Consider the following 13,737-nt stretch of genomic DNA (forward strand, 5'->3'; position numbering starts at 1 on the left):
GAAAGTTACTTCATAATGATGACTATTGCAATCCTTAAGAAAGGTTTCATTCTCATGTGTATTCATGTACAAAATAACATCAGAGTTCATAGGGCAGGAAATGGTAAGAAATACCCACTCAGTGAATTTTATTGAATATCTACTATATGCCACAAAATAGGGAAACCATTATTTTATGAATATAAACTCAGTAATTCTGAGTAAAATATAAATAACTACATCTGAAGCACATTAAAAGAATAATATAGCATAACCAAAATGGATTTTGTTTTGGGACTACAAAAGTAGTTTAATATATAGAAATTCTATTAATATTAATCAACATGTTAATAATTAGAGCAAAGCTATATGTTATAAAACATTTGACAAATCCAGTATCTTTCTGAACATTTTTAATCTCTCAGTAAATTAGAACAAATGAATAATACCACAAAATATATAGGACACTTACTGGTTTTATGTGCGCACATGCACATGTCTATATTTGTGTTTAAACACATACACATACATCCTATCTAATAAAAGAGTAATATGCAAATTAACCATCACTCTGCTATACCCACCAGCCATGCCCACCAGCCAATCAGGAGGGAACATGCAAATAAACCCAACCAAGATGGCTGCAGCCACAGAGACCAGGAGTGAGGCTTGGGTTTCCCCAGCAATGGAGGAAGCCAAGCTTTCTGCCTGCCCTTGGTGGCCCAGGCCTCCACTCAATGCTACAAAGTTTCAATTATAGAAGATAAATAATTCCCAACAGAAATGGCAGCAGCCACGGAGCTGGAGAGAGCAGGAGGCTAGGGTTGCCCCTGGCGATGGAGGAAGCCAAGCTTCTTCAGCCCTGGCCTGCTTTGGCCTCCACTTAAGGCTACAAAGTTTCAATTATAGAAGATACATAAATCCCAACAGAAATGGCTGCCAACACGGAGCAAGCAGAAGGCTTGGCTCCACTCCGGGCTACAAAGCTTCAATTGTAGAAGATAAATCCCAGATTCCAGGGCCTCTGCTTGGGTCGCCGGGGGGCATGGCCAGCCTGCAAACCACCACAGGCCCCTCGCCCAGGCTGCCCCATGACCCAAGGGAACCCCCACCCTGATCCAGGACATGCTTCAGGGCAAATCAGCTGGCCCCCACCCGTGCACCAGGCCTCTATCCTATCTAATAAAAGAGTAATGCAGATTGACCATCACTCCAACACAAGATGGCTGCCCCCATGTAGACACAAGATGCCCACCACAAGATGGCCAGCAGGGGAGGGCAGTTGGGAAGGACCAGGCCTGCAAGGGAGGGCAGTTGGGGGCGATCAAGCCTGCTGGGGAGGGCAGTTAGGGGTGACCCAGCTGGCAGAGGAGGGAAGTTGGGGGTGACTGGGTCTGCAGGGAAGGGCAGTTGGCCCAGGCCTGCAGGGGAGAGCAGTTGGGGGGTACCAGGCCTGCAGGGGAGGACAGGTAGGGGTGACCAGGCCTGCAGGGAAGGACAGTTAGGGGTGACCAGGCCTGCAGGGGAGGGCAATTAGGGGTGACCAGGCCTTCAGGGGAAGGCAGTTAGGGGAAAACAGGCTGGCAGGGGAACAGTCAGGCATCAATCAGGCTGGCAGGGGATTGGTTAGGGGGTGATCAGGCTGGCAGGCAGAAGCGGTTAGGGGCAATCAGGAAGGCAGGCAGGCGAGCAGTTGGAAGCCAGCAGTCCTGGATTGTGAGAGGGGTCCCAGATTGGAGAGGGTGCAGGCTGGGCTGAGGGACAACCCCCCCCCAATGCATGAATTTTTTGCACCGGGCCTCTAGTATATACATATTTCTAAATCCAGTCACATGTTAAATGGTAAATCTTCAAAAAAGCATTCTCTTTAAAATAATAAAAAAGAGAAGGATTTGCACTATTATTTAATATTGTTTTAGATATTATCTAATGCACTCACACAAAAGAAATCCTATATAATAAAGAGCTAATATGCAAATGGTTGTCACACCCTCACGCTGTCACACTGTAATGGCTCAGATACTCAACACTGGAGAGAGAGGAATGGGGACCAGCCAGGCACAAATGAGCTTGTGAGAGAGGAATGGGACCAGCCAGGCTGCGGCCCTGGAGAGGGACAAGCCGCCCGCCCTGTGGTCCCGGGCGCCAGTGGCTGCGCCTGCACCTGTGGCCCGAGAGAGGGATAAGCTGCATGGCCCGTGGTCCCGGGTGCCAGTGCCTGTGGCTGCAGCCCAGGAGAAGCCACCCACCTATGGTCCCCTGAGGCTGCGGCCAGCCCAGGCAAAGCTGGCCCTGGTCCTGGGTGCCTGCGGCCGGACAGAGTGGGGGAACCCAGGTCCCGGATGTCTGCGACCTGCTGGAGGAGGGAATTCTGGGTCCCAGGTGCGGGACGAGGCAGAGGTGGTTAGGGGTGATCAAGCTAGCAGGGGAGCAGTTAGGGGCAATTAGGCAGGCAGGCAGACGTGGTTAGGGGTGATCAGGCCAGCTAGGGAGCAGTTAGGGGCGATTAGGCAGGCAGGCAGAGGTGGTTAGGGGTGATCAGGCAGGCAGAGTGGTTAGGGGCGATCAGGCAGGCAGGCAGGTGAGCAGTTAGGAGCCAGCAGTTCCGGATTGCGAGAGGCAGTCGGACATCCCCCGAGGGGTCCTGGATTGGAGAGGGTGCAGGCCAAGCTGAGAGAGAGACCCCCCCCCCCCCACCCAATACATGAATGTCGTGCACCGGCCCTCTAGTAGTATATAAATGCTAAGGAGGATTCCAAAGAATAATTGTATATGCTTGGAAAACACAAAATGTATTGTGCTAAAAATAGCACAGGAGCTATTAGTATATTTAATAGTAAGTAAAAATAGTATGAGGAACAATTGTTGCACTTAATGAGGAGGCTGAGTAGAGAAAGACAAGTGCCATATGATTTCACTTATGTGTGGAATCTAATGAACAAAATAAACTAACAGCGTGAAAACAGACTCATGGATATAGAGAAGAAACTGACATCTGTCAGAGGGGAGGGGTTTTGGGCCTAGATGAGGAGGATGAAGGGATTAAGCAATGGACAAAAAAAAGGAAGACTCATAACATAGACAACAGTATGGTGATTGCCAGAGGGGAGCAGGGGTGTGGGGGAGGTAGAAGAAGGTAAAGGGGGGATAACTCATGATGGAAGAAGACTTGAGGTGATAAACAAACTACAATATACAGATGATGAATTGTAGAGTTGAATACCTGAAACTTCTATCATTTTATTAACCAATGTCACCTTAATAAATGCAATAAATAAATAGGCTGTTTACAAAGATATGATAGCCAGCAACTTACTATATGTAAGCAAAGTACCTTAGAAAATATAATATAATAAAGTTTCTATTTATAGTAACAACATAAGAGTTATAAACACCAAAAAATAAACTTTACAGGAAGACTGCATGACCCACATGGGAATAAAAGAGATTTGAAAAACGGAAACACATTGTGGTATTGAATAGGATGACAATATCATACAAATTTTAGTTAGATTAACTATACATTCACTAAAATTGTCAAAAATTGTTTTCTAATCTACAAAGTTCTCCCTAATGTTTAAATTAAGTATAAGAATAGCCAGGAAATTCTGAGAAAAGGAGGAATAAAGAAAGTAGGGGGACAAATAAAACTGCTCATCCTCATGTGATAAACATTGTTACCACACTGAGTTCATCTACTAATGTTCTATGAAAGCAAATATGTTTTTATTTACTTGTATGGCCAGGTTATGAAAAAAGAATAGATTTCCATTAGCTCTAAAATGTCAAATTAGAGCCCTGGCTGGGTGGCTCCGCTGATTGGAGTGTTGTCCCATACACCAAAGGGTTACAGGTAGGATTCCTGGTCAGGGCACATACCTATGTTTCAGTTTCAATCCCTGGTCAGCATATGGGAGGCAAGAGATCGATGTTTCTCTTTCACCTCAGTGTTTCTTTTTTTTTTTTCAAATCAATAAAAACATCCTCGGGTGAGGATTTAAAAATAAAAAGTCAAATTACAGTTGGCCCTTGAACAACATGAGAAGCAGAGGCACCGACCCCTGTGCATCAAAAATCCATGTTCAACCTTTTTTTTTCCCTCCTATACTCCCCCATTCAATCTTGGCTGCCCCAATCAGACAGACAGAAAGTGCAATGACCCCTTTTTCTTGCATCTGCACTGGAACCTTAGCAGCAGAGAGTAATTGCTCCAGGTCTGTCAAATAGATGCATCACATACAACTTTTGACCCTCTGAAAAATTCAAGTGTCCCTCAGTAACTGTGGGGGATTAGTTCCAGGCCCTCATGGTTTACCAAAATTTGCAGATGCTTAAGTGCCCTATATAAAATGATGTAGATCAGCAATTTTCAACTGGTGTGATAGGTACACGGTGTGCTGCAAGAACTTTTAAATATGCAATACCTGACTATTTAGTCAGGAGCACTGACCTCTTTTTCCTTAGATTGTCAAATTTTAAAAATGACAACAGCCAACACAGTAGCTGCCTGGTATGAATGAGTTGAAATTTTATCTATTTTTTTTTGTCAGATCAGCAAAAACTATATTTTTGGGTGGTTGCAGAATTTTAGTAATTAGTTTACATGTACCATGAGAGATGAAAAAGGTTGAAAATCGCTGTCGTAGATCACTGCATATGGTCAGCCCTCCACATCTGTGGACTCCCATCTATAATTTGGAAATAGTACAGGTATTTCTTTTAAAAAATTCATGAATAAGTGGACCCATGCAGTTCATACCCATGTTGTTCAAGGGTTAACTGTATTAAAAATAATTTGTGTATTTCCATTACTTGAATCCCAACACATTGATTGACCTAGAATACCAGGTTAAATAAAGTTGTGAAAAGTGTGAGCGATTATTTTTTGTATAACTGCTCTATCATTTGGATTGCAATATAAAAAAATCACTGGTGGCTGGTGTGGGTCAGTGGTTAGAGCAGGGGGTGGGCAAACTTTTTGACTCGAGGGCCACAATGGGTTCTTAAACTGGACCGGAGGGCCGGAACAAAAGCATGGATGGAGTGTTTGTGTGAACTAATATAAATTCAAGTAAAGGAGCGGAGGGGAGAGCAAGAGAACCGGATAGAACAGCCGGATCCGGCCCACGGGCCGTAGTTTGCCCAAGGCTGGGTTAGAGTGTCAGCTGTGAGCACCGAAAGGTCACAGGTTCAATTCCCCATCAAGTGCATATACCTGGGTTGCAGGTTCGATCCCTGGCCCCAGTCAAGGCACATGCTAGAGGCAACCAATCACTGTGTCTCTCTCATATCGATGTTTCTCTCTCTCTCTCTCCCCATCCCTCCTTTTCACTCTCTCTAAAAAAATCAATGGAAAAAATACCCTCTGTTGTGGATTAATTAAAAAAAAATCACTACATATTTTCAAGATTCCTTTAAAATTGTAATTTTTCATGCCTAGCTGTATTGGAGATATTAACTCTGTTTATTTCCTCTAGATTCTAGACATGGGATATTCCTGATGTAAAAGATTATTGTTTTATTTTTACTTCAGTTTTAAGAATTTCATTTCAATCCATATTTCAGTTGTGAAATCTGTGAGTTGCTTGTCACATGGCCCTGTGCTGGCGCCATTATCTTGAGTGTGACGTGCCGTCTGCTTGTATTGCCTTGCCTTGCCTCATGTTTTCTGACAGACTGGTCATTGTATGATTTTCAGAGTTTCTTCAGCGTTCGTATTTAATTTCGATTTCATTTTACACATATATCCTGAACTACTTAAAAGCCTGAGATTAAATATGATGTACACGTACATTTAAACTTTTAATACAATAGAGACAACTAATGTGTTCCCCTGGTTAACTCAGTCTTTACAGAACTAAGATAAAGTTTTTCTTGCTTTATTTATATACTTAAACTTCTTAGAAATGTCTCATCATTAGGAATGTTGTGTTTCTAGGCTTGTCGCTTTAAATTTCTGGTTAAGAGTGCACACTAAGAGGGCTTCATGAGTGGCAAACCCATGGACTTATGCTTCTCTATATTTATCTTCTGCTATACAAAACAGGAGAAAAATAACACATTTCCCAACTATTTAGTCTAGTACGGATTATTTCGGTTAATCTTAGCACAAAATGTATTGTGCTAAAAATAGCACAGGATATCTACAACCTTTTGAAGTTCTTTGCTTACATACAACTATAAAGCAATATAATATGGTGCATAATTGAAAAATGGGATCTTTTTCCATTTGGTGGTTTATTAACAGAGTTATACATGAAAGGGATGGCTACTGGTCAGTACATCACATTTCCTAAAATAAAAAAATATTGTTAGAGAGGTGTTTAAAAATTTCTTAGACCCTAGGCTGAAAATCATTAGTTATATAATTCTCCATGTTTGACTCTGGAAAATACAACAATGTTACCTTGAGGTGCTGTGGATCTGGGAAAGGAGTGTGACAGCTCTGCTTTCGCTGGCTATGGGACTTGGGGACAGTCACTTAATTTTTCATAACTTTGGTTCCATCACAAGATTCCTTTGGAAAATTAGTCTAACTGAAGTTGATTTGAAAAGTATTGTGTTATATAAACTTTTAAGTATTGTAAATAAAACTATTAACTGGTATAATTTTTGATATATTTAGTTATAATTAGCATTTTTCTCCTTTCCTGTTCTACCCATTTTTTTTTTTTACATTCCTCCCCAATTGTTCTTTCTTTAGGGAATTACATTAGAAGAGTTTGACAGATTATCTTTCAATATGATTTTAATGAGCCCTCCCTGTCAGCCGTTCACAAGGTATGTATAATAAATATTTCTCTGTTGAGAAAGAGTACTTTTGAAGAACCTATTAAATCATACCATAGTTTTGAGCATGGACACTTTGAAGTCTATCAGCTGTATTTTCATAGTTTTGAATTTTTTATAAATAATTCCTTTTATCTACTCACCCTATATAAGGCTAATATGCAAATTGTCCCCTCGATTGGGAGTTTGGGAGTTCAACCGGAAGTTCAACCAGGGGGTGGGGTCAGCCTGCCAACTGCCCACGGCCCCTCCCACTGGCCAGCCTGCTCTAGTTTATTTATAATTTAGTATTAATTATGAAGGAAATAGCAATTACTGCCACATGAGAAAAGTAATTTGGTCAGTGGTAGATATACAGTGACTATGACAGGTCTCTTCTATACCTACTGAGAAGATATAATCATGCACCGCTTAACTATGGGGATACATTCTGAGAAAAGTGTAGTTAGTCAATTTCATCATTGTGCAAACATCATAGGGTGCACCTACACAAACTTAGACAGTATTGCTACTACACAACTAGACTACATGGCATAGCCTATTGCTCCCAGCCTACAAACCTGTACAGCATATTGCCATATAGAATTGAATACTGTAGGCAATTGTAACACAATGGTAAGTGTTTATATATCCAAACATAGAAAAGGTACAGTAAAAATATGGTATAAAAGATGAAAAATGGTACACCTGTGGGTATTTACCATGAATGGAACTTGCAGGACAGAAAGTTGCTCTGGGTAAGTCAGTAAGTAAATGTGAGTGAATGTGAAGACCTAGGACATTACTGTACACTACTGTAGGCTTTATACACACTGTACACTTAGGCTACACTGAACTTATGAAACAACATGAGCTTAAATCAAACAAGACAAAACGCTGCAATCAAAGACATGGCAAAAATTATATATATAAAACCCTAATATGCAAATTGACCGAACGGCAGAACAACCAAACAACTGAACAACTGGCCACTATGGCGTGCACTGACCACCAGGGGGTGCGCGCAGAACATGGCAGGCATCAGCAGCAGGTGGCAGAGCATGGAACATGGTGGGTGTCGGCCACAGTGGGATAGTGGAGCAGTGGGGCGCCAGACCAAGTCGGGGCGCCGGTCACAGTCATCAGGGCGAGCCTCTGGTGGTTACTGAAAATTCTTTGCACCCGTGTGCTGCGGTCCCAGTGCTCGCACCTGCTGCCAGCGCCAGAGCCACCACTCACACCCAGCACTGGCCCCGATCGCTCGGCACTGTCAGTGGGTGCAAGCGGCGGCTGCCAGTCTCAATCGCCCCTCAGGGCTTCTCCACCTCCCCTGCTCCTGAGGGGCGATCGGGGCTGGCATCTGCCTCTCACACCCACTGCCGGTGCCCGGCACAGGTCCTGATTGCTTGGCGCCATCAGCGGGTGTGAGTGGCGGCTGCCAGTCCCTATTGCCGCTGAGGGCTTCTCCACCTCCCCCTATTCCAGAGAGGTGATTGAGGCAGCAGCCACCGCTCACACCCGCTGCTGGCACCGGCCCCAATCGCTCTGCGCCATCAGCAGGTGCAAGTGGGGCTGGTGCCATCAGTATGTGGGAGTGGTGGTGGCGGGAGTGGGGCTGCCGGCAGAAAGGGGACTGGGACCTGTGGCAGGAGGGGCTGGGTTGGGGTGTGGAGGATGGGCCGAGACCCGCCCCTATGCCCACCACAGCCCCATGGCCCACAGTTCCTTTCAAGGTGCACAAATTTGTGCACTGGGCCCCTAGTATCTACACTAATAAAAGAGTAAGATGCAAATTGACCGTACCTTCGTGACACCCACCAGCCAATCAGAAGTGAGTTTGCAAATTAACCCAACAAAGATGGCGGGTTAATTTGCATACGCAGGTGCCAAGCTGCACCACCCCAGCCACTCCGGGCCTCTGGGCAGCGTGGAAAGGCAGAAAGGTGGCTCCGGGCCGGAGCGAAAAGGCGGCTCCGGCCAGAACAAAGGCGGTGCCGGCAGCCAGGGGAAGGAAGGCCCATTCTTGCATGAATCTTCGTGCATCGAGTCTCTAGTATACATGTAAGTCTGTTGCCAGTGTAACCTGGCATACTGTTTTATAGCAAACTTATTTTAGTAAGTAAAATGAGTACACCCTAAAATAATGATAAAAAATATAGTATAGTAAATACATAAACCATTATTTAACCAACATAGTCGATTATTATCATTATCAAGTATTGTGTACTATACATAATTATATGTGCTGTACTTTCATAGGACGGCAGCACAGTAGGTTTGTTTATGTCAGTATTACCACAAATATGTGTGTAATGCATTGCACTGCATATGGTGTTATGATGGCTCCAGTGTTTCTAGGTGAAGGTAATTTTTCAGCTCCATTATATAGTCTTATGCTGCTGGCAGCAGTAATTGACTCTGTAGTACTGTCATCAGTTAGAATGCTGAAAGGAAAGGGCAGAATGAGAGGAACCAAGGTTTCTGAGTAGTCTATTCAAGTGCACTCTAATTTACCATCGAGCCTCAAGTTTACTGATGGTTTGGGCCCTGCTGTCAGGTATGAAAGAGGAAACTGACACATGATATTCAGTTACTTATGTAAGACTATGAAGCTGGTAAGTAGTAAGGTCCTCTCTTTCTACACCTGAGGCCCAATCCAAGTCTTTCTTTCTGTTTGATAATTTAAATCTTTTTAAAAAAAGTTTTAAATTATGCCCTAACGGGTTTGGCTCAGTGGATGGAGCGTCGGCCTGCGGACTGAAGGTTCCCAGGTTCGATTCCGGTCAAGGGCATGTACCTTGCTTGTGGGCACATCCCCAGTGGGGGTGTGCAGGAGGCAGCTGATCGATGTTTCTCTTTCATCAATGTTTCTAACTCTCTATCCCTCTCCCTTCCTTTCTGTAAAAATCAATAAAATATATATTTAGAAAAAAAAGTTTTTAATTATAATTGACATTCAATATTATTTTGCACTTGAGGCCCGGTGCACGAAATTAGTGCACGGAGGGGGGGGTGTCCCTCAGCCCAGCCTGCACCCTCTCTAATCTGGGACCCCTCAAGGGATGTCTGACTGCCTGTTTAGGCCCAATCTTGTTGGGATCAGGCCTAAACAGGCAGTCGGACATCCCTCTCACAATCCAGAACTGCTGGCTCCCAACTGCTTGCCTGCCTGCCTGCCTGATTGTCCCTAACGGCTTCTGCCTGCCAGCCTGATCATCCCCTAACCCAGCCTTGGGCAAACTACGGCCCGCGGGCCGGATCCGGCTGTTCTATCCGGTTCTCTTGCTCTCCCCTCCGCTCCTTTACTTTGAATTTATATTAGTTCACACAAACACTCCATCCATGCTTTTGTTCCAGCCCTCTGGTCCAGTTTAAGAACCCATTGTGGCCCTCGAGTCAAAAAGTTTGCCCACCCCTGCCCTAATCACTCCCCTGCCAGCCTGATTGATGCCTAACAGCTCCCCTGCTGGCCCGATTGCCCCTAACTGCCCTCCTCTGCTGGCCTGGTCACCCCTAACTGTCCTTCCCTGCAGACCTGGTTGCCCCCAACTGCCCTCCCCTGCTGGCCCAGTCACCCCTAATTGCCCTCCCTTGCCAGCCTGGTTGCCCCTAACTGCCCTTCCCTGCCAGCCTGTTCACCCCCAATGGCCCCCCCCCCACCAGGCCTGTTCCTCCCCAACTGCCCTCCCCTGCAGGGCTGGTCCCCCCCAACTGTCCTCCCCTGCAGGCCTGGTCCCCCCCCAACTGCCCTCTCCTGCAGGCCTGGGTCCCCCTCAACTGCCCTCCCCTGTAGGCCTGGTCCCCCCAACTGCTCTCTGCTGGCCCAGTCACCCCTAACTGCTCTCCCCTGCACGCCTGATTGCTCCAGCTGCCCTCTCCTGCAGGCCTGGTCCCCCCGCAACAGCCCTCCCCTCCAAGCCTGGTCCCCCCGCAACAGCCCTCCCCTGCAGGCCTGGTTCCCCCCAACTGCCCTCCTCTGCCAGCCTGGTCACCCCTAACTGCCCTCCCCTGCAGGCCTGGTCCCCCCCAACTGCTCTCCTCTGCCAACCCGGTCACCCCTAACTGCTCTCCTCTGGAGGCCTGATTGCCCCCAACTGCCCTCTCCTGCAGGCCTAGGTCCCCTGCAACTGCCTTCCCCTGCTGCTCTCCCCTGCAGGCCTGGTTTCCCCCAACAGGCTTCCCCTGCAGGCCTGGTCTCCCCCAACTGCCCTCCCCTGTAGGCCTGGTTTCCCCCAACTGCCTTCCCCTGCAAGCCTGGTCCCCCCAACTGCCCTCCCCTGCTGGCCTGGTCTCCCCCAACTGCCCTCCCCTGTAGGCCTGGTTTCCCCCAACAGCCTTCCCCTGCAGGCCTGGTCTCCCCCAACTGCCCTCCCCTGTAGGCCTGGTTTCCCCCAACTGCCTTCCCCTGCAAGCCTGGTCCCCCCAACTGCCCTCCCCTGCTGGCCTGATCGCCCACAACTGCCCTCCCCTGGTGGCCATCTTGTGTCCACATGGCGAGTTATCTTTGACCACATGGGGTGGCCATCTTGTGTTAGAGTGATGGTCAATTTGCATATTACCTCTTTATTATATAGGACTAGAGGCCCTGTGCACGAAATTCATGCACTGGTCGAGAGGGTTCCCTCATCTTGGCCTGTGCCCTCTCGCAGTCCGTGACCTCTTGGGGGATGTCCGCCTGCTGGTTTTCTTCTGACTACCTTTAAGATGTTCTCTGCCTCTGTTATTTTTTTTTTTTTTGTAGTTTCCCTCTAATGCACCCAGGTATTAATTTTCTTTCTACTCCCTGGGGATCAGGCCTAAGCCGGCAGTCTGACATCCCTCTCGCAGTCCAGGACCCCTCACTCCTTACCTCTCGCCTGCTTGCTGCTTCTTACCACATGGCTCGCTGCTCCTTAGTGCTGCCACGGAGGCGGGAGAGGCTCCCACCACCACCATTGCGCTTGCCAGCCATGAGCTCGACTTCTGGCTGAGTGGCACTCCCGCTGTGGGAATGCACTGACCACCAGGGGGCAGCTCCTGTGTTGAACGTCTGCCCCCTGGTGGTCAGTGTGCATCATAGCGACCAGTTATTCTGGTCATTCCGCCGTAACGGTCACTTAGGCTTTTATTGTGTAGATTAGTTTCAGGTGTATAGCATAATGCTCAGATAATTATATTGAATCTTATTTGTAAGAAATAACTGCTAGTCCAACTACTGCCTGTGTATGTGATGTTTTGATCTTATTAGTGTAACCAAGTTACAACTCCTGCTAATAGAATCAAGCCTTTAGCTTAACTTCCTCCTTTTAACATTGGACGAGATTGTTTTAGATTGTACTACTCTGATCTGCTTAGATGGTGATAAGTCATCAATGCCATCAGCTCTTTGCTGCCTTCCTACCCAACCAGCTCATTCATTGGAACTTTTGTTGTCTCATCTGGACAGACCAAAAGGTGCCATCAGCAATTGTGTGTGTGTATCTTTCCCAATCCAAGCTATATTAGGAGAGTAATTGATTTTATTCTTCATTGACTTTTTTTTTCTTCTCTGTCTCATGTAAGTTGTTTGGCATTTTGTTCTGTAAACATAAATTTTAAGTTTGTTTATTAGATAGGCAAGGCTTTTTTAAAAAAATGAATAAGTGCATTTTGTCCTCTGTGCAACACAGATGATCATATTTATTGTGAAGACCAATTAATTTTAATGCACTTGGTTGTGACTTTTTAAAAGAGATTTGATATCTTTATATAACATTTTGATAAACTTACTTGTGCTTTCTCAATCCCTTTAGAATTGGTCTGCAAGGTGATGTGACTGATCCAAGGACGAATAGCTTCTTATATATTCTGGATATTCTCCCAAGGTAAAAACCTTAGATTCCTGTACAAGCTTACCTTGAATTTAAAACTGTGGATATGGCAGAATGTGATGTTGGACATTTTACAGATATTAGCAGTTTATACATGCTGCCTGCAGATACTGTGCATGTCATTTATCTTCTTCTGTCATGAATAATAAGATAACTGCAAATGTTTGCTGATTCCACAGTTGCCATTTTAGTGAGTGACAGGGAATTACAGCCTAATAGCTAAATTCTGTTGCCTCTGCTCATAGTATTAATGCAGATGAAGTGTATGTTAGCGAATGCTGTTGTCCATGCCCTGGAAGCCTGTGCTAGACCTGTGTAAATGGCAGCCTTTGAGTTGTATCAGAGACTCTGTGTGAACCCATGTTTTGAGATAAACTCAATGGAAATTAACATTTTAAATGTTAACTTTATCAGGTATGCCATGATTATGGGGAAAATGAATAAAATATGAGTTGTCTTCATCCCTTATGAAATCCTATCTAATAAAAGAGTAATATGCAAATTAACTGTACCTCCTCTACACTCACAAGCCACGTACACCAGCCAATCTGGAGCGAGTATGCAAATTAACCCTAACAAGATGGCTGCGGCCACGGAGCGAGCAGGAGGTTTGGGTTGCGATCAAGGAAGCCAAGCTTTCCACCTGCCCTGGCCTGCCCTGGCCTCCACTCAAGGCTACAAAGTTTCAATTATAGAAGATGAATAAATCCCAGATACCAGGGCCTCCAATTGGATCGCCGGAGGGCGTAGCCGGCCTGCAAACTACCACAGGCCCCTCTCCCAGGCTGCCCCACGCTCCAAGGGAACCCCCACCCTGATCTGGGACACCCTTCAGGGCAAACCAGCCGGCCCCCACCCGTGCATCAGGCCTCTATCCTATCTAATAAAAGAGTAATATGCAAATTGACCGTCACTCCAATACACAAGATGGCTGCCCCCATATGGACACAAGATGGCCACCACAAGATGGCCAGCAGGGGAGAGCAGTTGGGAGGGACCAGGCCTGCAAGGGAGGGCAGTTGTGGGCAATCAGGCCTGCAAGGGAGGGCAGTTGGCGGCAATCAAGCCTGCAGGGGAGGGCAGTTGGGAGGCACCAGGCCGGCAGAGAAGGGAAGTTGGGGGTGACAGGGCTTGCAGGGAA

The 13,737-nt window shown here is 46.1% G+C and overlaps 1 protein-coding gene across 3 annotated transcripts in view; it reads left to right on the top strand.

Moving 5' to 3' along the window:
• TRDMT1 (tRNA aspartic acid methyltransferase 1) overlaps positions 1-13,737 on the top strand; it is a 70,807-nt gene that overhangs the window by 31,457 nt on the left and 25,613 nt on the right. For all 3 annotated transcript variants that reach the window (XM_080649472.1, XM_080649474.1, XM_080649473.1), the window contains 2 exons: positions 6,683-6,759; positions 12,519-12,590. In XM_080649472.1, coding sequence (XP_080505598.1) covers positions 6,683-6,759; positions 12,519-12,590 — 149 coding nt within the window. The remainder of the gene's footprint in view (positions 1-6,682; positions 6,760-12,518; positions 12,591-13,737) is intronic.

Source organism: Plecotus auritus (genome assembly GCF_963455305.1).
Source record: "Plecotus auritus genome assembly, chromosome: 1".
NCBI lineage: Eukaryota > Metazoa > Chordata > Mammalia > Chiroptera > Vespertilionidae > Plecotus > Plecotus auritus.